The following is a 20,230-nucleotide window of genomic DNA, read 5'->3' on the forward strand; positions in this document are numbered from 1 at the left end:
GCTATGAGCCTAGATCTACAGAGCTGATGACAGTCATCTCTCTCTATCTCGCTCTCCGAGTGAGACAGTTGTACACAGACAAGCCTCGACAACGGCCTATTCCTCAGAAACACGCAGAAAACATCTGAAAAGCTGGCAGGAAGCCTGCTATTTACATTGGCTAACAGCTCTCAAGGTAGGAGAGGGCAACGGTGTGTTTGGGAAAAGTTAACACTGTGTTGTAAGAGAAGTGAAGATTTGAAAAGAAACATCACCAACTCTTCAATCGTCTCATTGATTTCTTACCACCACCATTTTTTTCACGATGCCCTGCTGTGTGCAGATGTTGGATCACATTTCCACCACCACCACTAACATTACTACCACCAGTACCATTGTAAAACATCACCATTATTACAACCACCACCATTCATATCACCACCACCACCAATCACCACACCCAGAACTTGCTGTCTTACCTGACGGCTGTGTGCTTTGCAGTGCGGCTTTACTGTTCTCTGTGACTCTGGGACTGACTCCGTTGGGGCACCGGGTGGAGGTGGTGGAGGTGGCGTTTGTGGTGGCTGAGCCATTCACATGCTCCCCGCCGTTCCTCTTGACCGAGCTGGAGCGTGTGGGGACAGGCACGAACGTGGGGTCCAGGTCCATGATCAACTGGTTGAGCTGGTCGATGGAGTTATCAATGTCCACAGTCAAAGAGTTGAACTCTTCGTCTCGGCTGTTGTTGTTATCGTTGACGACTGCAGGAGGCTGCTCGTTGTGTGTCTGTGGTGCCACCACCGTTCTCAAGGCAGCAGTGTTCATACTCAGCACGGGTCCTTGTTGTGACACTGTAGGGGTTGGAGGTTTGGGTGGGCTTCCCCCTTGTGGTTTGTTGTCCCCTGGGTACCTCTCCCTCTCCTCACCCTCCTCGGCCTGCAGGTAGGCGTACTGATGGGCTGCTACCATCTGCTGTTGGCGCACCCAGGTGTGTGTGGAGTAGCTGCCCTGCCGGTAGACCTGCTGCTTGGGCATCGGCATGGCGGTGGCGGGGGTGGAGACCGAGGCACTCCTCTGGCCAAAGCAGCTCCTCCGGGCCTCTGCGTAGGCTCTCTCGTACTCCTCCATTGTGGCCGGGGCTGGGTGGTGGTGCTGGGGTTGGTGGTGGTGGAGCTGGTGCTCCTCTCCCCCAGGGCTACCGAAGCCATCTGAAAGCAAGGAGTTCTGGCTGCTCTTGTGGCAGGAGGACGACAGGGTCCCGAGGCTGTCCACGCTGCGCAGGTCGTGACCCGACAGGAGGACCTCATCATCCAGGATGTCCGTCTCCCTCTCCCTGGGGGGCCGCAGGTCCCCGTTGCCATGCACCTGGGCTGGGGCCCGTTTCTGTATGGTCATCACTCCTGGCCCCCCTCCTCCGCACTCAGACATCTCCTCCAGGCCGAACCCGCTCAGCAGGCGCTTCAGCTGGGCCTTCTCCTGACGGCTGGGGCCTTGCTGGGGCCTGGAGCTGGTGGTTGTGGTGATGGGGGCTGGGGATTTGTCAGTCCACAGAGAGGTGCTGGACAGGCCTGAGTCGCTGCTGGCTGACAGGGCGTGGTCGCTGTGGTCGGGACTGCTGGTGGTAGAAGTGGCTTGGTGGGCTCCACGGGCCAGGGTCACGGTGGTGGATCCTTCCCCGTTAGGGCTCCTTTTGGATGGGGAGGCTTTATCCTGGGCCAGTCCCTGAGAGCGGGGCACTGGAACAACAAGAGATGCAGCGGCTTCAAGCAGTCAGCTGGTACGGAGACACACACAGACATCACCACTCACAAACACATGGACACACATATGTACAGGTAGATGACCACAAAGACGCTCACATGACCACAAAAGACAATCATTTTTTCACATAGACAAATAAGTTCACTGAACAACAAGTACAGCTGTCTGATAAAAACAAACAGGGTTACACAAATGTACAAAGACACAAATGAACACACACATCAACTGAGAGGTATGAAAATAAGTGAGACATTCTTCTCTCATGACACATTTACAGAGCTGGTGGACAATGAGTAGACTACAGGTTGTAAGAATAGCAAAGCATGGGAACGATCAGCACTTCTCACTGCACATAACAAGAGTGTTCTCCCAGACAACTGTGCACCACTGAATAGTTTCCCCTCAATCTCAAACCAAAACGACACAAACGGCAAAACGAATCATGAGTCTAACCATTCTAATGAAATAAAAGCATACAACTAGCACTTTAACTCTTATCAAGCACTATAACTCTCGTTCGTACCTTGTGCTGCACGTTAGACAAAGGTGTTCCTCGTGTTCAGGTTATATAAGCAACTGGTAATGAAAGCCAAGCATCCATCCGACTGTCTGCCTGTGAGCTGATATCCGGCAGTCAAGGTACTGTTGAGTCCGTGGCCAGTCAGCCACTATGTTTGACCTCTGCATTCCTCACCGTGGCGTGATTTACCTACCGTTCCCCGCCGCCCTCTGACCCTGCAACATACTGTATGTTCGACCCTCAGCAGAAAAAGTGAACTACAGTCAGAGGTCAAATGGAAAGCAGCACGGTAAAATCCACCTGCGCCCTCTCTCAGGACTCGGATAAATTACTCTGGGAAAAACAAAAGACTTTGAGTTAGCTAACAGGACAAGGAGCCTGGTCAGTGCTTACCGAATGGAGTTCAATGTACATATTTGAAGTGCAACCAAAAGCTGTGGTAAAGTCGAGGTTAAAAGCACCATTCCATAATCAGTGTCACTCGCCTGTAGTTCAACAAAGGACATGCCTTTGTCTCAATCTAGCGGTGTGAATTACTTCCCTTTCCTGAAGCAAACAGGGCTGTAAGTAGGATCCGAATACTAGACACGCATGATAAATTATACCCTCCCCCTCAACACACACACACACACACACGGTTCTCTGGAACTCACATCTGGCTCTCTACAGCATGTCTCAGGCCTCCTCACCAGGCTACAGTCCAGGTCCAAACTCTGAGGAGTAGTCCAACAGATCCCTCTACAACAATCCAACTGGCAAGGTGGTAACACTTCTGAAGACATATGTCATCCCTCCACTCTCTCCCTCGGTATGTCACCCTCCCACTTCTCTCTCCCCCTCCCCCCCTCCTACTCTTCTTTCACGGTCCCCTTTCTCCTCCAAGAAAGCAATGCAGCCACAGCTCTAACCTTCTCATTCAAGAAAGCAATGCAGCCACAGCTCTAACCTTCTTCAAGAAAGCAATGCAGCCACAGCTCTAACCTTCTCATTCAAGAAAGCAATGCAGCCACAGCTCTAACCTTCTTCAAGAAAGCAATGCAGCCACAGCTCTAACCTTTCCTTCAAGAAAGCAATGCAGCCACAGCTCTAACCTTCTCATTCAAGAAAGTAATGCAGCCACAGCTCTAACCTTTCCTTCAAGAAAGTAATGCAGCCACAGCTCTAACCTTCTCCTTCACCGACTGCAGGTAAATAAGTGCACCAGACAACCACCATCTCCCGCATACCAATATGGAGAAACAGAGAGATGATATGGAGAGGAGGATGGGAAATGAAGAGTAGGAAGTTTAGCTGACAGATAGTGACCAGGATCAGAAACCCACAGAGGTCTTCCAACCACACACACTGGCTCTACTCTCCCTCTCTCCTAGCAGTGAGAAGGAAGGTGAGGGTGTTTGCACTCCACACAATGGGGGACCTTGAGTTCTCCAAATATGGACAGAAGAATGTAAACAAGTCGGGAGGGGCAAGGGGGTGGGGGCAGGGGGGTGGGGGGTGGGGCCGGGCCCTTGGGGTGAGCTGTAATCCGACCTCATGCCCTGGCTGCATCAGGGTACTACTCTGCCAGGAGGGAGGAAGAGAGGGACACAGAGAAAACGAGAGGCAGAGAGGGTCTGAGAATGAAAACAACATTCCTTTCCCTCTCTTCAATCCCTCTTTCTTTCACACCGTAAAGACAGACTTTTTAATCAGAGCAAGCCTACCTTCTAGTTGGGCGCTCTCTGCCGGTTTATGAAATCCCTGGGATAGCCAGGTTGTTTTTCTTTCGCTCTCGTGTATCATGAAATGACATGCCTGGCGTCCGTACAACACCAGCATGGAAACAGATGTGCCCTAACCTCAATTATGGGGTTCAACAATAGTTTTGACAGTTTTTTTTTCTATCAGAAGACAAACATTGGCAAGACTGAGGTCCATCAGGTATGGCCCCATCAGGTGGTCTTCATCTTTGAACCATTTCATCTATCCTAAATCTACATTTTATGTCGGAATTTATCAAACAACTTTTTGTTCTAAATTGTCCATTTTCTTAGGTTATTATGTTGTTAAAAAAACACTTGACACTCTGTAAACACAAGGCAAATGGGAATGTGGCAGCAAAACTGTTGCTCCGACTCCCAACTATTCTTTACCCCCAGAGGAATTGTTGTTGCTACACCTCCGAAATTACACTGCTGTCACTCCTGCTCCATTCACATCCGTGTTATTACCATCTACCATCCCTCCTCCTCCTCTCATACTGTATGCCAGGCCTGTGAGTCATAAAGCTTATTTAACTATCAACATCACCATCCTCATTTCCATCACCCCTGGCCTGCGTGGCTTGGCCTAGCTTCCGTTTGGGCTCCCGTTTGGGGTCCAGCCAGACGGCCCTCAGCTAACACATTCCTCGTTAATCCAGCAGTCAAACCAGGGCCCTGTTCCATGGCTCTGGTTTGACTCACTTTCTTACTGGGAGCTAGATGCAGTAACAGAGGTGAGAGAGAGGGGAGCCCTCGGTACAGGACAAGCCTGTTGTGGCCTAGACTTTCTCTTGTAATTGACTCAAATGGGGTTATGTCGATGTTGACATACATTGATTGCTTGGACATCCTCTGATGCATGTACACTTTTTCAACAAAAATATTTAAAAAACACACATTGGCTGGATTTGTTTCTATTGATGGGGAGGAAATCGATCCCGGAAAGAGTAGAGCAGTTTCCGCGATGTTGTGTGAAGTAAAGCATTATATCCCTCAATAAAGAACAACCCATAATCAAACACAATACTTAATTCACACTAGTGGATAAACCCACATTTTGAATGGGGGGAAGGGGAATTTAAAAAGCCATTGAAGTAAATGATGTTGTCCTTCCACATACCTAACACTGAAGTGGTAAGCTGTCTTTAAGCTGATTGACAGGCAGTCAGAGGGACACTGGGAGCTGCCAAATCAAACAGACTGGTAAGTAGCTGCTGAATTCCAGTAGAGCTCCCAATCTTTCGTCTCTAGTCTAGAGTTTACATGAGAAAACAAGGCTGTAAATATTCCACAGGAATGCCTCACTGACTCAATGAAAAGGAGAAAGTGAAAAATAGTTTTTTTAGGCTGTCGTTTGCCTTTAATTAATCTTTTCACATCCAATGTTTGCTCTTTCATTACATGCCCAGAGACTCTTGATCTAGCACTTCAAACATAAAAGCTAACCTCACTTTAAGATTGTGTAGTAGTTTCTCAAATAAAGCAACTATAACTATTTGTCTTTATTATCAAATGGCTTATATTGGTATTGTATATAAAATGCTTATTGTACAACAGGCCTGGGTGGATTCATGTTTTAATGTCACCATATTTCTCTATTCTGGTGAGTTGTTGTGAATTCACCGGCTGAGAGGAAAGATTTGGCAGAGCAGCAAGGGATGCCCTGACAGTGTGTGTGTGAGTGAGTGAGTGAGTGAGTGAGTGAGTGAGTGAGTGAGTGAGTGAGTGAGTGAGTGAGTGAGTGAGTGAGTGTGTGAGTGAGTGAGTGAGTGAGTGAGTGAGTGAGTGAGTGAGTGAGTGAGTGAGTGAGTGAGTGAGGTGAGTGAGTGAGTGAGTGAGTGAGTGAGCGAGAGAGAGAGAGAGAGAGAGAGAGAGAGAGATCACACCCGCGTCTGTGTAACTGGGTTGGTCGAAGCACGCCCATTCATTTGATAAAACAATTATAATAATCTCTAGGGAACTACTTTTCCAGTGCTTCCATATTCCCTATGGTACTAACACTGCAAAGAGCATCCAGAAACTACCTGCAAACAGGCACTGTGAAGGATATACTGCTTTCTCAGGAACAGGCCAAAATCCACGTCATTTGCGTGAAGAAAAATATGGAGAAAAAGGGGGCAGAGGTCGGGCTGCCTTCTGAGAATTCATAGTTAGATATTCCAGGACGTGTACTCAAAGCATCCGCGGACCAACTGGCAAGTGTCTTCACTGACATTTTCAACTTCTCCCTGACCGAGTTTGTAATATCTACATGTTTCAAGGAAGCGAAGATAACCTGCCTAAATGACTACCGCCCCTTAGCACTCACGTTGGTAGCCATGAAGTGCTTTGAAAGGCTGGTCATGGCTCACATCAACAGCATCATCCTGTATACCCTTAACCCACTCCAATTCGCATACCGCCCCAAAAGATCCACAAATGATGCAATCTCAATCGCACTCCACACTGCCCTTTCCCACCTGGACAAAAGGAACACTTATGTGAGAATGCTGTTCATTGACTACAGCTCAGCATTCAACACCATAGGGCCCACAAAGCTCATCACTAAGCTAAAGACCCTGGGACACCTCCCTCTGCAACTAGATCCTGGACTTCCTGACAGGCTGCCCCCAGGTGGTAACGTATGCCACGCGGATTCTCAACAAGGGGGTCCCTCAGGGGTGCGTGCTTAGTCCCCTCCTGTACTCCTTGTTCACCCACTCCAACACCATTATTAAGTTTGCTGACGACACAACAGTGGTAGGCCTGATCACCGACAACGATGAGACAGCCTCTAGGGAGAAGGTCAGAGACCTGGCAGTGTGGTGCCAGGACAGCAACCTCTCCCTCAATGTGAGCAAGACAAAAGAGCTGATCATGGACTACAGAAAAAGGCGGGCCGAACAGGCCCCCATTAACATCGACGGGCTGTAGTGGAGTGGGTCGAGAGTGTCAAGTTCCTTGGTGTCCACATCACCAACGAACTATCATGGTCCAAACAAACCAAGACAGTCGTGAAGAGGGCACGACAACACATTTTCCCCTTCAGGAGGCTGAAAAGATTTGGCATGGGTACTCAGATTCTCAAAAGGTTCTACAGCTGCACCATCTAGACTCATCTAGATTCTAGAGCATCCTGACTGGTTGAATCACCACCTGGTATGGCAACTGCTCGGCATCTGACCAGAAGGCACTACAGAGGGTAGTACGTACAGCCCAATACATCACTGGGGCCAAGCTTCCTGCCATCCAGGACCTATATATTAGGCGGTGTCAGAGGAAAAGCCCCAAAAAATGTTAGACTCCAGTCACACAAGTCAGACTGTTCTCTCTGTTACCACACGGCAAGCGGTACTGGAGCGCCAAGTCTAGGACCAAAAGGCTCCTTAACAGCTTCTACCCCCAAGTAATAAGACTGCTGAACAATTAATCAAATGGCCACCCGGACTATTTACATTGACACCCCCCCCACCCCCCGCCCATAGTCACTTCACCCCTACCTACATGTACAAATGACCTCGACTATCCTGTAACCCTGCACATTGACTTGGTATATAGCCTCGTTATAGTTATTTTATTGTGTTACTATTTTATAATTTTTTATTTGATTTTATTTGGTAAATATTTTCTTAACTCTTTCTTAAACTGCACTGTAGGTTAAAGGCTTGTAATTAACCCTCCTGTTGTGTTCGTTGTATGTTAATTAATTATGTGTCCCGATCCAAAATGACCTCCCCATTATAGCTGATTATAAATCTATAATAATACATATATTATCACCTAATGTTGTGTTAGATCTTTTTTTATCAACTTAAGTTATTGTGAACATTACAAGTTTTGAACTTCTATTTGCTTTTTATGGCCTGAAGGCCTCATTGACCTGAGCTCATACAACTCGTTTTGAGTAAAAAAAAGCACAATGTTGGATTATTTTAACTATAACAAATACTCATATGAAACATTGTGCTATTTATCACAGACTACTTTGTGTCAAAGTTTAACAAGGACTCTCCTCCTCACCACTGTCATGATCAAAGATATGATCAAGAGCCTCACATACAGTATATCGTTTGGTCATTGTGCTGCCACAGAATTAATTGTGAGCAAGGACTCAAAAAAGCTTTATATACCAGAGCTGTGAGAAAAGTTCTATATATTATTGAAACAATGTTGCGATTGTTTGTGAGAATGCCAACAGGTGTGGTTCCCGTGGAGGAAAGATTCTATTGGAGAAAGGTTCCTGTGGGGGTTGCCATGGAAGGCAAGAAGGGGAGTGAGGTGTGTGTGTGTGTGTGTGTGTGTGTGTGTGTGTGTGTGTGTGTGTGTGTGTGCTCAAACACATATGCATGTGGGGGTCTGGGAGAGGAAGTGTGTCCATCTGATGGATGGGCATGTGCCTGAACTCAATCTGATACACTAATTGTAGACTCACCCATTCATTTCTAATGAATCGGGAACACCACAGGTTTAATAAAACACTAAATGTTATGAAAATCATCAACATCTATCTTGTGTGTTCAGATGCCCTTTGTGGACAAAGTCATGGAACCTTATGACAATCTGATTAAATTAACTATGTTTTGTGAATTGGTCCAATTCGACCAGAACACAGCAGGAGGGTTAAGCATTTCAAGGTAAGGTCTACTACACCTGTTGTATTCCGCGAATGTGACAAATAAAGTTTGATTTGAATCTTCTGCATTTGGTACACCAAGGGAAAGATACTATCTTTCATTTCCTCTGTTTACCATTGTAAATAAAGAATGTTTCCATAGGAATTGCCCTGGTACAAGTAAAGACACATAAACCAAGCCGGTGGAGACTGACTACGTTAATGGTTTTACCTAATGGTAATGGGTGCGTTCATAAATTCACTCTGGCTATCTACTCCGATTTCGGAGCACTCTCGTCTGAATGTGCCAGAGTGCAGAATAACTGATGAATTTAGCAACGCTCAACAGTGTGCGCTCTGAATTTACGAACGGACAATCTGACAACACTCTGAATTTACAAACACCCAGAGAGCACTCGGAGCGCACTCTGGCACTCCAATTTGAATTTACAAACACACCCCTAACAACGCGCTGTCAAGCACCCACGCTAACTGGCTAACGTTGGCAAGCTTGCTACCTACTTCCAGACACAAATGAGATAACAGCTCACTTTGAACATTTTACTCGCCCTTGCAAAGCTGGTTAGGCTGTTTTCATTTTATCCAGAGCATTGGTGACTAACTATACTGCTAGCAACATTTTAATTACGCTTTCTTACCAATGTTTACTGACATCGGCCATATTCAACTGGTGTTAAGCGATCGTAAATTCACCAGTTATTCTGCGCTCTGGCACACAGACGAGAGTGCTCGGAAATCGGAGTAGACGGCCAGAGGGAATTTACAAACGCACCCCAAAATCTATCATGCTCTGCAGTACTGAGACTAACGTGAGGTTTACAGGGTTGCTGCGAGATCTGTCTCGCTAGAAGCTCTGCATTGAAAAAAATACTGTAGTTGTCACTTGGCCCTCTAAGGAAGGATCTCCATTCATTTAGAAAGCAAATATTGACTGACCCAGATTTGGTTGGTTTTAATGGGTGTACATGGACCTGTGTTGTTAAAAATGTAGCATGCAGCTAGGATCGAGAGTTGTTCCTGACAGAGATAGCCTAGATATTGCCCAGAGATTTTACTCATCAAGTAATGCGGTCAGATAAAACTCCTGGCACTATTGGTCAATGTAAGTGCATGATCCACAGATATTGCTTGGTTTATCTTGATGAACTTGGTTGTTAGTGATGGTGGACAATATGATATTAATGCAGAGTGACTGGAAGCTTTATGTTTCACATTGTAATGAGAAGAAGTAAGTCCAAGTGAATGCTGCTACCTTCCGCGTCAATTATGTTCTGGTAAGAGTCCCATCGTGTCAGAGGGTCGGCTGTGTTGTAGTCCACACTTATGTCTGCCCCGTTCTGCCAGCGCTCTGCACCTACAGGATACCATTTAAAAGCAAGGAATCATTGTATGACACTCTTATTTGGTCCAATCAACATCAAGGAATAAGTGGGACATTATTGTAGGGTTCAATCAACAACAAGGGATCAGTGGGACATTCTTCTAGGTTTAAACTTTCTGTGGACAGAAGCCATTTTTGTTTATTTTCTGTCAGTGATTTGTGGCCAGAGTGTTTTCATCTTGCAACTAAGAGTTGAAGGAATGTTACATTTTATGAGTTGTTTAGAGCACATATATGCACGCAAAGACACACACAACACTCACGCTCCCTCCTGTGGGGCTGGGAGGAAGGGCATGCTGTGCTCCTTTACCTCTCTGTCAGCACACACTTCACACTACATTTCCCCTCTACGGATTTCCACATCCTCATCTCAGCAGGGGGTAGAGGGGAAAAGAGGGGGGATCGAGGGGGGAAGCTGGGTGGTGAAAGGACCATGTGTCTGGAGGTTTTCAAACCCTCCTGCTTTTCTAACTGAGTTATAGGAGTTTAGAAAAATACCTGGGATTTTCTCCGGGCCCTCAGAGAACACCAGCTCCACTTTCCCGTAAGCCAGAAATCTGTGATCTGCAGAGGAAACACAAAGGAATGGAGTGAGTGTGGCTGCATTGGAATGCCATGGAAAGATGAATGATTCTGCCTATGACTGAGATTCTCCCAGAAAGCCATAATACATTACAGTCTATGGGAACACATGATTGGTTTTTACTAATGGATGAGCTAAACCCAAAGGAAGTCCAGTAGTTTTTTTAAAATCCTGTGACGGCAATGTGTGTAGACCTGTATTGGCAGTCTCCATGTCTTCTTTTTCGAACACCAGGTTGTAGCCCTGCACTGCTCCTGTGTGGAACTGGAGCCGGAAGATCGCCTCGCGCTCCAAAGTGACATCACTCTTATGGTAACACTTCACCTGCAGGAACATGGAAAGACTGGCTGTTGTAACAGCTGTCTGTGTGTGTGTTCATGTGACCTTACAAAAACTATTTTATGTGTGTAAGTCTAATCGGTCATAACTTGTATCTTTCTTCTTGTATGGTATACCCAGTACATTCTGTAGGATATGTTATGTGATGCTATGAGATGTTATTCTTACCATGATGTCTCCCTTTAACATCTGAGCAGGTTCCAGACTGATACATATCCTGTCTCTGTGTCCAGGCCCAATGTGACTGGGTAATAGAGACAAACAACCAATCAGAGAGAACATGCTATGATGGCCAGGTTTCCCTGGTGGGCAGATGGCCCAGGTGGACAGAGTTGGCACCATAGACATTAAAACCAGTAGATAGTGTTAGCGCTGACGTTATCCACGTATTTCAATGGAAAACTCCCAATGGCTCACGAAGGCGGAAGTATTTGAATTTGAAGCTCGCCATATTTTTGAATGAGGCTGAATGGCACCCAGAAATTGCTAAAGATCATGGTGAAAATGGCCGTAACTAACAAAGGATCAACATTATAGTCATTTTCATCCTGCCTGAGAGAGTTAACCCAACACTGCTAGATGACGTCGGCATCAATACCGGAAGACTTGGACATAAACAGCCAAGAAGCGTGTGCATGAGTGATCGGTCTATCTCAACATGTGGTCCTGCGTGATGACAAATATAGTAGTCAGAAGGGATCACTATTTAATGAAATATATCTTGATTTGTAGCGAACTTTTAAATAATTCGCTGTGGGGATTAAACTTGATCATAATAAGCACATTTTAGAGCCCAAAGCGTCCGTCTACATTTTTTGAGGTTGGCCATTCTTGTAATCGTAATTTGCTACACACTGTAGTCTATCAGACCAGGGCTTTTGGCACCGCTAGGTTGCTACCAGTGGAGGCTGCTGATCATAATGGCTGGAACAGAGCGAATGGGATGGCATCAAACACATGGAAACCATGTTTGATGTATTTGATACCATTCCACTGATGCCACTCCAGTCATTACCACGAGCCCGTCCTCCCCAACTAAGGTGCCACCAACCTCCTGTGGTTGCTCCAGACCGGACACTGGGGGCCTGGTTTGCACCAGGTGAAAAGTGATTGCATTGTTTTGAGACAGGGCTGCCTCCCGGCGCGAGCCGGGCTCCCCGTTGAAAGCCAAAGTAGGCTAAATCCAAACTGACGTATGTCAAGCACCTGGAGTAATGACTGATTCTGAGTATTCATATGCCAAAGTTGTGTTTAGTCTGGATAAAAACGCACACGTGCTTCATCTGCTGCATTCCAAAGGAAAACTATTATAAAAATGTGTGCACGTCTTATGGAAAAGACGTGTATTTCTGAATGATGCACCATGCTGCCTTGTTGACATAGGTTGCCTTCCCCTGCTCAGACGTTGCATGCATAAACCAAAGGTTGCGTGCCACGTCATCGACTGTGCCGTCAGGCACCAGATTGCTATAACATATGATGTGGTTAGCTGATACTTGTCTATCCAGGCGTTGTAAGATCTGGAATGCGTCAGAAACGACTGGGCAGAGGAACGCACCCAATATGACCGGGCGGCGCAGAGTACTGCTCCATGTATCATGGGCAAAAGTGACGGTGTATAGCGGTGTATAGAGTCTAACTCCCTCAGTGACACTCACAGAGAGCGGGCAAATTAGAACAACAAATTGTTATTAAAAAATAAAATGTGTCACTTATTGTCAAACAAAATTGGAAACTTAAACGAGTGCTTACTAGACCCCCGAGGAGTAGACAGCTTGCATTCCCTGGTAGACTTTCAGGTATGGCCGACACACTGGGGGAAAAATGATTGTATTATGAGAAGAGAAATATAGTACTGCGAGATCAATTTTGTTGTGGCAAAAGTGTGGAACAAAAATTCTTTGAATATTATTCACATCAATAAACTGCATCGTAAGATGTGTGTATTATCAACCATTGATTCAGGTAGGTTTCAATTCACAATACGTGCTAACAAAATGGCATAAAAACTTTCCCTCAAGCATCTTGTGGGCTATTACAGATGAATGGTGAATGCTCCATTCTAGTTATTTTGGATCTCAGTTTGATACTAATTATCACATCTTTGTTCAGGTCATATCTATGTGGCGTACGTTTCTCAGTACGCATCGGGGGTTCAGTATCTTCCCCAGCACCTATTCACTATCATCAACTAGATTCAGCCAAGTGCCAATTTATTATTGAGCGATGGTTGGGGGGCAGGAACATTGTAAAAAAAATATTTATAGAATCAGACCCGGTGACCAAGCTAGCATAGCTGCCCTTCACAAATTTCTCCAGCTCAATGACAAGAAATCAGAGGTTGATTTATTTGGTTGTTTTATTTGCCACCTTGCAAAAAACCACCCACTGGGCACAGAAGTCATTTCAACGTCTAGTTTTTATTTACATTTGGTTGAATTGTCAACTAACGTAAATTCAAAGTGAAATCAACAAAAAAATTCTCCATGTTATTGGCAGACAAACAAAAAAAGTTATTCTGTGGTGCGTGTTCATGTATGTGCATGTGCGTGCATACACATGTGTCAGTCCGAGGGAAAGGACAGGTTCATTTAGCATGCAAGCTTTCCAAAATGCCAATTTCTTTCTAGATAAGCACATAGGGATTCTATTGGTAGTTATTTGTCAGACTTCTAGCTTCTCAATGAGTGGAATGTTATTTATTTTTTTATCCTAGTGGGCCGATATGTGAACAAAAGCAGGTAGTAAGTTACCTCCTGCAGTGTCAAAGTTTGGTATCCCACGTAGAATGATGCAATGCAAGAACAGTGGAGAGGCGTTGATTTTCATCGACCCACTCAGGAGACTGTTCAGGATCCAAACGTACCTGGCATGGCAGAATAGTAGAGATACAGTAATCCACACAATAGCTAGCAAGAGGATCCTCACTAGCTAAACCCCTCTGCATATACTGTAGGTTAAAGTAAACAACAACAGATCACTTACAACAATTACATCAATGGCTGGGTCCAACCATGACAAGTATAACACAGATACTGTAGCACGCATGGGAATGTTACTTTTCTGAAGATCCATTGAGGTTGTGTGTTTGTGATGGGGACATTCTTACAAAGGCGCCCAGGGTATGACTGAGTCACAGTGATTCAGTGTGATGCAGCAGGATAAGATTACACCAGGTCACCACGGGATCCCATTCTGTTTCAATTACTCACAATGGCATGATTATCACGGGCCCTTTTCTATGGGAATGAATTAACAAGACCAAGACACGCAAAAGGTTTTCTATTGGCTCAGGTGGGACAGGGACCTGCCCTAAGGTGGGCGGAGAGGGATATGTGTGTGGGTGTGTGTGTGTGTTGGGTGTGGGAAAACACCTTTACCTCACCATCCTTATCACACAATGGGCATTCTCTCAATACTAAAAGAGTAGATTCATATTATGCCTGAGAAGAGGTCTTACCTTTTCTGAGAGGGTGTCATTAATGCTGAGACCTTGTCGTCGTAGTACTTCCTCATTGCAAAGCGGTCCAGGGCCTGATCAGCACTATGCAAGACAGACACAGACATGATTTAGGCTTAAATACTGAGTTACCCTCCTGTTTGGGCTTAAACACTGACAGAGTAAGCATGACAATCATGGTAAGTAAGCTGTAGATAAGAGCTTTAGTTTTAAATAAGAGTGAATTCAACTGAACTGAGCGTAAGTCATCTGAGTATTACCAGAAACCCTCCTGGCTGACTGAGTGGAGTGACACACTGTAAACAAACATTTACAAATATTCAACACATTTAGAGGGACCGTTCCTCCATACAGAACCTTTCCAGATTCTTGATATCCTTCGTCTGCCCCTATGGACTGCCCTGTTCAATTCAAACCACAGGTTTCTAATCAGGGCATCATGCACCCCAAAAATCTGAGGGGGCACAAAGTACGTGAGGATGGCTGGGGGTTGGTCCATAGGGGGGCCAGGCCCCCATCCATAAGTTGGAGAATTTATACTTTTTCAAACGCCTGACACAGCTTTTTCCTACAATCTAGAGCCATAATCATTGTGCTTAACTCTATGTCAAAAAAATGTATATTTTTCTGCATCTCTAATAATACCTCTTTTTTTTAAATAACCTGCATCTCTGCATCATCAAACTAACTACTCCAACTTGATTGATAGCCTGAAATAGTTTAGGTAGTTATGAGGGTGGGATATTGGGAACCTATCTGGGCTAAAGCAAACTTCATAAATTGAGGTTAGTAGTATTACAGAGATAAACACAAACAAATGTTTTATTATAATCATTTTGTAGTTTTTTTAACACTAGAAATGCTGGGCCTTGAATGGAACCGCCTTCAAGTCATTCTGACTGCAACATTCTAGCAGTGTAATTAATACATTTCATATATATATACTATTGCAAAAATAACAATTTGGTTGTGTTTAAGAATGCCTTTGGTAACATTTGAATACAATTCTTTTAAATAGCACATTAGCATTTTCATTAGATAATGTTACTCTACGCTATATGCAAAAACCAAAAAACATTAAAAAACACAAATGTTTCCAATACGTTTTGAAACATGGTAACAGCTATTTTTTATAACAACAACAATAAAAGAATACCCCAGCCTAAAAAAATAAAAGACCCACTTTCAAATGATGACAACATCAGTAGCCTAAACATTATTATAAGTGGCCTTGATGAATAGTAAATCTCAGCACAAAAGCAATGATGCATTCAGAAAGTATTTAACCTTTTCCACATTTTGTTTTACGTTACAGCCTTATTCTAAAATGGATATCAATCTACATCAATCTACACACACTACCCCATAATGACAAAGCAAAAGCAGGTTTTTAGATTTTTTGGGGAAATGTATTAAAATTTAAAAAACAGAAATACCTTATTTACATAAGCATTCAAACCCTTTGCTATGAAACTCAAAATTGAACTCAGGTGCATCCTGTTTCCATTGATCATCCATGAGATTCTTCTACAACTTGATTGGAGTCCACCTGTGGTAAATTCAATTGAATGGACATGATTTGGAAAGGCGCACACCTGTCTATATAAGGTTCCACAGATGACAGTCCATGTCAGAGCAAAAACCAAGCCATAAGGTCGAAGGAATTGTCTGTAGAGCTCCAAGACAGGATTGTGTCAAGGCAGCATTGAAGGTCCCCAAGAACACAGTGACCTCCATCATTCTCAAATGGAAGAAGTTTGAAACCACCAAGACTCTTCCTAGAGTTTGCCGCCTGGCCAACCTAAGCAATCGGGGGAGAAGGGCCTTGGTCAGGGAGGTGACCAAGAACCCGATGGTCACTCTGACAGAGCTCCAGAAGGACAACCATCTCTGCAGCACTCCACCAATCAGGTCTTTATGGTAGAGTGGAAAGAAAGTAGCCACTCCTCCGTAAAAGGCACAAGACAACTGCCTGGATTTTGCCAAAAGATTATCTGGTCTGATGAAACCAAGATTGAACTCTTTGGCCTGAATGCCAAGCATCACGTCTGGAGGAAACCAGGCACCGCTCATCACCTGGCCAATTCCATCCCTATGGTGAGGCATGGTGGTGGCAGCATCATGCTGTAGGGATTTTTGTTAGCAGCAGGGACAGGGAGACTAGTCAGAATTGAGGGAAAGATGAACGGAGCAAAGTACAGAGAGATCCTTGATGAAAACTTGCTCCAGAACGCTCAAGACCTCAGACAGGGGGCGAAGGTTCACCTTCCAACAGGGCAACGACCCTTAGAACAAAGCCAAGTCAATGCAGGATTGGCTTCGGGACAAGTCTCTGAATGTCCTTGAGTGGCCCAGCCAGAGCCCGGACTTGAACCCGATTGAACATCCCTGGAAAGACCTGAAAATAGCTGTGTAGCGATGCTCCCCATCCAACCTGACAGTGCTTGAGAGGATCTACAGAGAAGAATGGGAGAAACTCCCCAAATACAGGTGTGCCAAGCTTGTAGAGTCATACCCAAGAAGACTCGAGGCTGTAATCGCTGCCAAAGGTGCTTCAACAACATACTGAGTAAAGGGTCTTAATACTTATTTACTTATTTTTGTAAAATTCTAAAAACAATGACAGTGTTATGGAAATGTTTATGTTTGTGCTTTTCTATTAACCAATTTCTGTGTTCTGTTTGTGCGTCTCTTATAAACCAATTTCTGTGTTCTGTTTGTGCGTCTCTATAAACCAATTTATGTGTTCTGTTTGTGCGTCTCTATAAACCAATTTATGTGTTCATGCAAGTGACTGATTGAACGAGTCCTCACTATCAGAATCTCCAATTTGGCAGTACGTCCAGAACCTTGTTTAGAGAAAGGGATATCTCAGTTTCAAGGTTTCAGCTTAGAGAGAGGAAGCCTTATCAGGTATTGGTCTGTCACATACTGTACATGACCCAGTATTGGTCGTTACATGTATGAAGCAAACATTAATTGTGATTGATGAATAAGCTAAATCATGCAAATATAGCTTGTCAATATATAAGGGAACTAACGGGACTGCCCTGTTAGATCTCCTGACAGACGTTCATCATGGTGCATGCATTTTGTTGGAATCTCTCCGGTTCACTGTTAATAAACAATGATTCATTTAAGATTGACTGTGTCCCTGTGTACGAATTTCCACGGCAACAGCATTCAAAACGAGTAAATTATTGTCAGCTTTTGCTTGTGTGCGTCTTCACGCAGTGGATTTCATTTAGCTGTTATCCCTTGTCCTAACAGAAGACACAATTTTCGAAACTTTCACTTGCTTGACACTCTTTGACATATACTCTTTGAAAAAATGCTTCCAAAAGGGTTATTCGGCTGTCCCCATAGGAGAACCCTTTAAGGTTCCATGTAGAACCCTCTGTGGAAAGGGTTCTATATGGAACACGAAAGGATTCCATCTGGAACCAAAAACGGTTCTTCTAAGGGATCTCCTGCGGACAGCAATAGAACCCTTTTAGGTTCTAGATAGCACCTTTTTTTCTAAGAGTGTACCTTTGTTTGGTTGTATTGTGTAATAGTCTCCAGTTTTCTCTTTATTGTGTCCTGTCTTTTTTTCATTCTTCAGCCCTGTTGCATGATGGCTGTGCCGGTGCCTTATTTTGCGCAGAGCGAGCTCCCTTCTCACTTTGTCCATGGTGCCGGCCAGACTTGTTTTCTTTTCAAGCAACTTGTTCGCCAATGACAGTGAAGTGAATAAATTGTCCATGGTGACATTTCTCCCCTTGCCAAAGAAAGGTTGCGCAAGCCTCATCACCACATTCTCCGAAACTCGCTCACCTGCTGCCCAATGTGGATATTTTCCCAGACATTAAAAGCTGTTCTGCACGTACAATTACACACGCTCTCACTGTGTAGCCTATTCCCAGTAGGCCAGAGTAGCCTAATAAGATGCTTTGATTCTGTGGACTGATACAGGGAACATTACATTTTAAGATTAGAATTATAATGGATGAAAACAATAGAATGGCCTGCCCTGTTCTTCTTTCACAGTTGGGGATTACATACATTGCATTGTTCGATTTCTATGATCAACTCACCCATTTTCCCCCTTTCTCCCCATCAGACTTTACATCAATTATTTAATTTGTTGTTATATGTGTGAAAATAGTTTTGGTATAGTTTTGGTTCAGTTTCGAGGAAATTATAAGGGTGATTTTCAGCTGGGCATTGCACTTTCAACTGTCAAAGAAGGAGCAGAGCAGGCCCTACTGTTGGGAGAAGGAGCAGAGCAGGCCCTACTGTTGGGAGAAGGAGCGGAGCAGGCCCTACAGTTGGGAGAAGGAGCGGAGCAGGCCCTACAGTTGGGAGAAGGAGCGGAGCAGGCCCTACAGTTGGGAGAAGGAGCGGAGCAGGCCCTACTGTTGGGAGAAGGAGCGGAGCAGGTCCTACAGTTGGGAGAAGGAGCGGAGCAGGCCCTACAGTTGGGAGAAGGAGCGGAGCAGGCCCTACAGTTGGGAGAAGGCGCGGAGCAGGCCCTACTGTTGGGAGAAGGAGCGGAGCAGGCCCTACAGTGGGGAGAAGGAGCGGAGCAGGCCCTACAGTTGGGAGAAGGAGCGGAGCAGGCCCTACAGTTGGGAGAAGGAGGGGCAACAGGGAAAACTATTAAAAAACGTCATACCATACTAAAACTGGTTATAACTCCAGTTCTGTTTGTGGTATTAATATTCTAACAACGACAGTGTCTTATATAGACTTATTTAGGAAAAGTCAAGGACAGAGGGTGGCATGACTTTAAAAAAATGGGAGAGTAATAAAAATGACTTCTTTAGCAGTTATAGTGTTAAACGGGACAAATCTGAGTGACATGTGCCTCTGTGCCCCCTATGGGCATGACACCTCTGTTTCCAATCAGGTGCCAATGCCATTTAGCAAACTGTAGGCGGTGCTATGTTCTGATGACATGCAAATATAGCTCTTTGGCCACTCACACCAGTGGCGTCAAAAATGGAAGCATGTGTAGAAAAGTACCTCATACTTACTCTTAAATATAGTGGTGGATCTTTGAAGTTAAAGGGCTATTTTGCTTCCACTGGTTCTGGGGCCCTTGTTAAGGTCATGAACTTTACCTAATTACCAGGACATTTTAGCCAAAAACCTGGTTGCCTCTGCCAGGAGGCTGAAACTTGACCACAGGTGGATCTTCCAGCAAGACAATAACCCCAAGCACACATCAAATACACAAAGAAATGGTTTATTGACCACAATTTTTTTTAAATTCAATGGCCATCCCAGTCTCCTGGCTTGAACTCCATTGAAAACCTATGGTTTGAATTGAAGAGGGCAGTCCATAAACACATCATCTGGAAGGATTTCTGTATGGAGGAATGGTCTAAGATCCCTCCCAATATGTTCTCAATATGTTCTCTCATAAAACATTTTAGAAAAAAGCTCATTGTCAAGTTTTGAAAACAGGGGTGCCAATTATTTTTACCCCTATCCTTTTTTAGATTTTTTATTACTTGTTAAACCCTCTTGATCTCTGATCAATTGTATTAGTATAACATAATAGAATTTGCCCATTTTTTAGCAATCAATATAGTATTTGTATTATTTAATTCATACTGTCTCTTTTGCTCCTCCTTATCAAGAGTGTCAGTAATTTGGGTCCTGAATGTATATTCTGTTTCTCTCTGACACGAAAGCACACACACATGCACATACACACACACACACATACACACACACACACACACACACACACACACACACACACACACACACACACACACACACACACACACACACACACACACACACACACACACACACAAACAACACTTCCCTTGACCTTATAACCCGCTTTCTGCCTTAATG

At 44.6% G+C, this 20,230-nt stretch overlaps 1 protein-coding gene across 1 annotated transcript in view; it reads right to left on the minus strand.

The window, feature by feature from the left end:
- Positions 1-20,230, minus strand: part of LOC115102994 (tensin-3-like) — an 89,421-nt gene that overhangs the window by 39,653 nt on the left and 29,538 nt on the right. The window contains exons 6-13 of the mRNA XM_065005690.1: positions 14,378-14,461; positions 13,671-13,783; positions 12,670-12,730; positions 11,086-11,161; positions 10,773-10,902; positions 10,494-10,559; positions 9,867-9,968; positions 459-1,715 (exon numbers count right to left, since the gene is read on the minus strand). Coding sequence (XP_064861762.1) covers positions 459-1,715; positions 9,867-9,968; positions 10,494-10,559; positions 10,773-10,902; positions 11,086-11,161; positions 12,670-12,730; positions 13,671-13,783; positions 14,378-14,461 — 1,889 coding nt within the window. The remainder of the gene's footprint in view (positions 1-458; positions 1,716-9,866; positions 9,969-10,493; positions 10,560-10,772; positions 10,903-11,085; positions 11,162-12,669; positions 12,731-13,670; positions 13,784-14,377; positions 14,462-20,230) is intronic.

This window comes from Oncorhynchus nerka, linkage group LG20 (assembly GCF_034236695.1).
Source record: "Oncorhynchus nerka isolate Pitt River linkage group LG20, Oner_Uvic_2.0, whole genome shotgun sequence".
NCBI lineage: Eukaryota > Metazoa > Chordata > Actinopteri > Salmoniformes > Salmonidae > Oncorhynchus > Oncorhynchus nerka.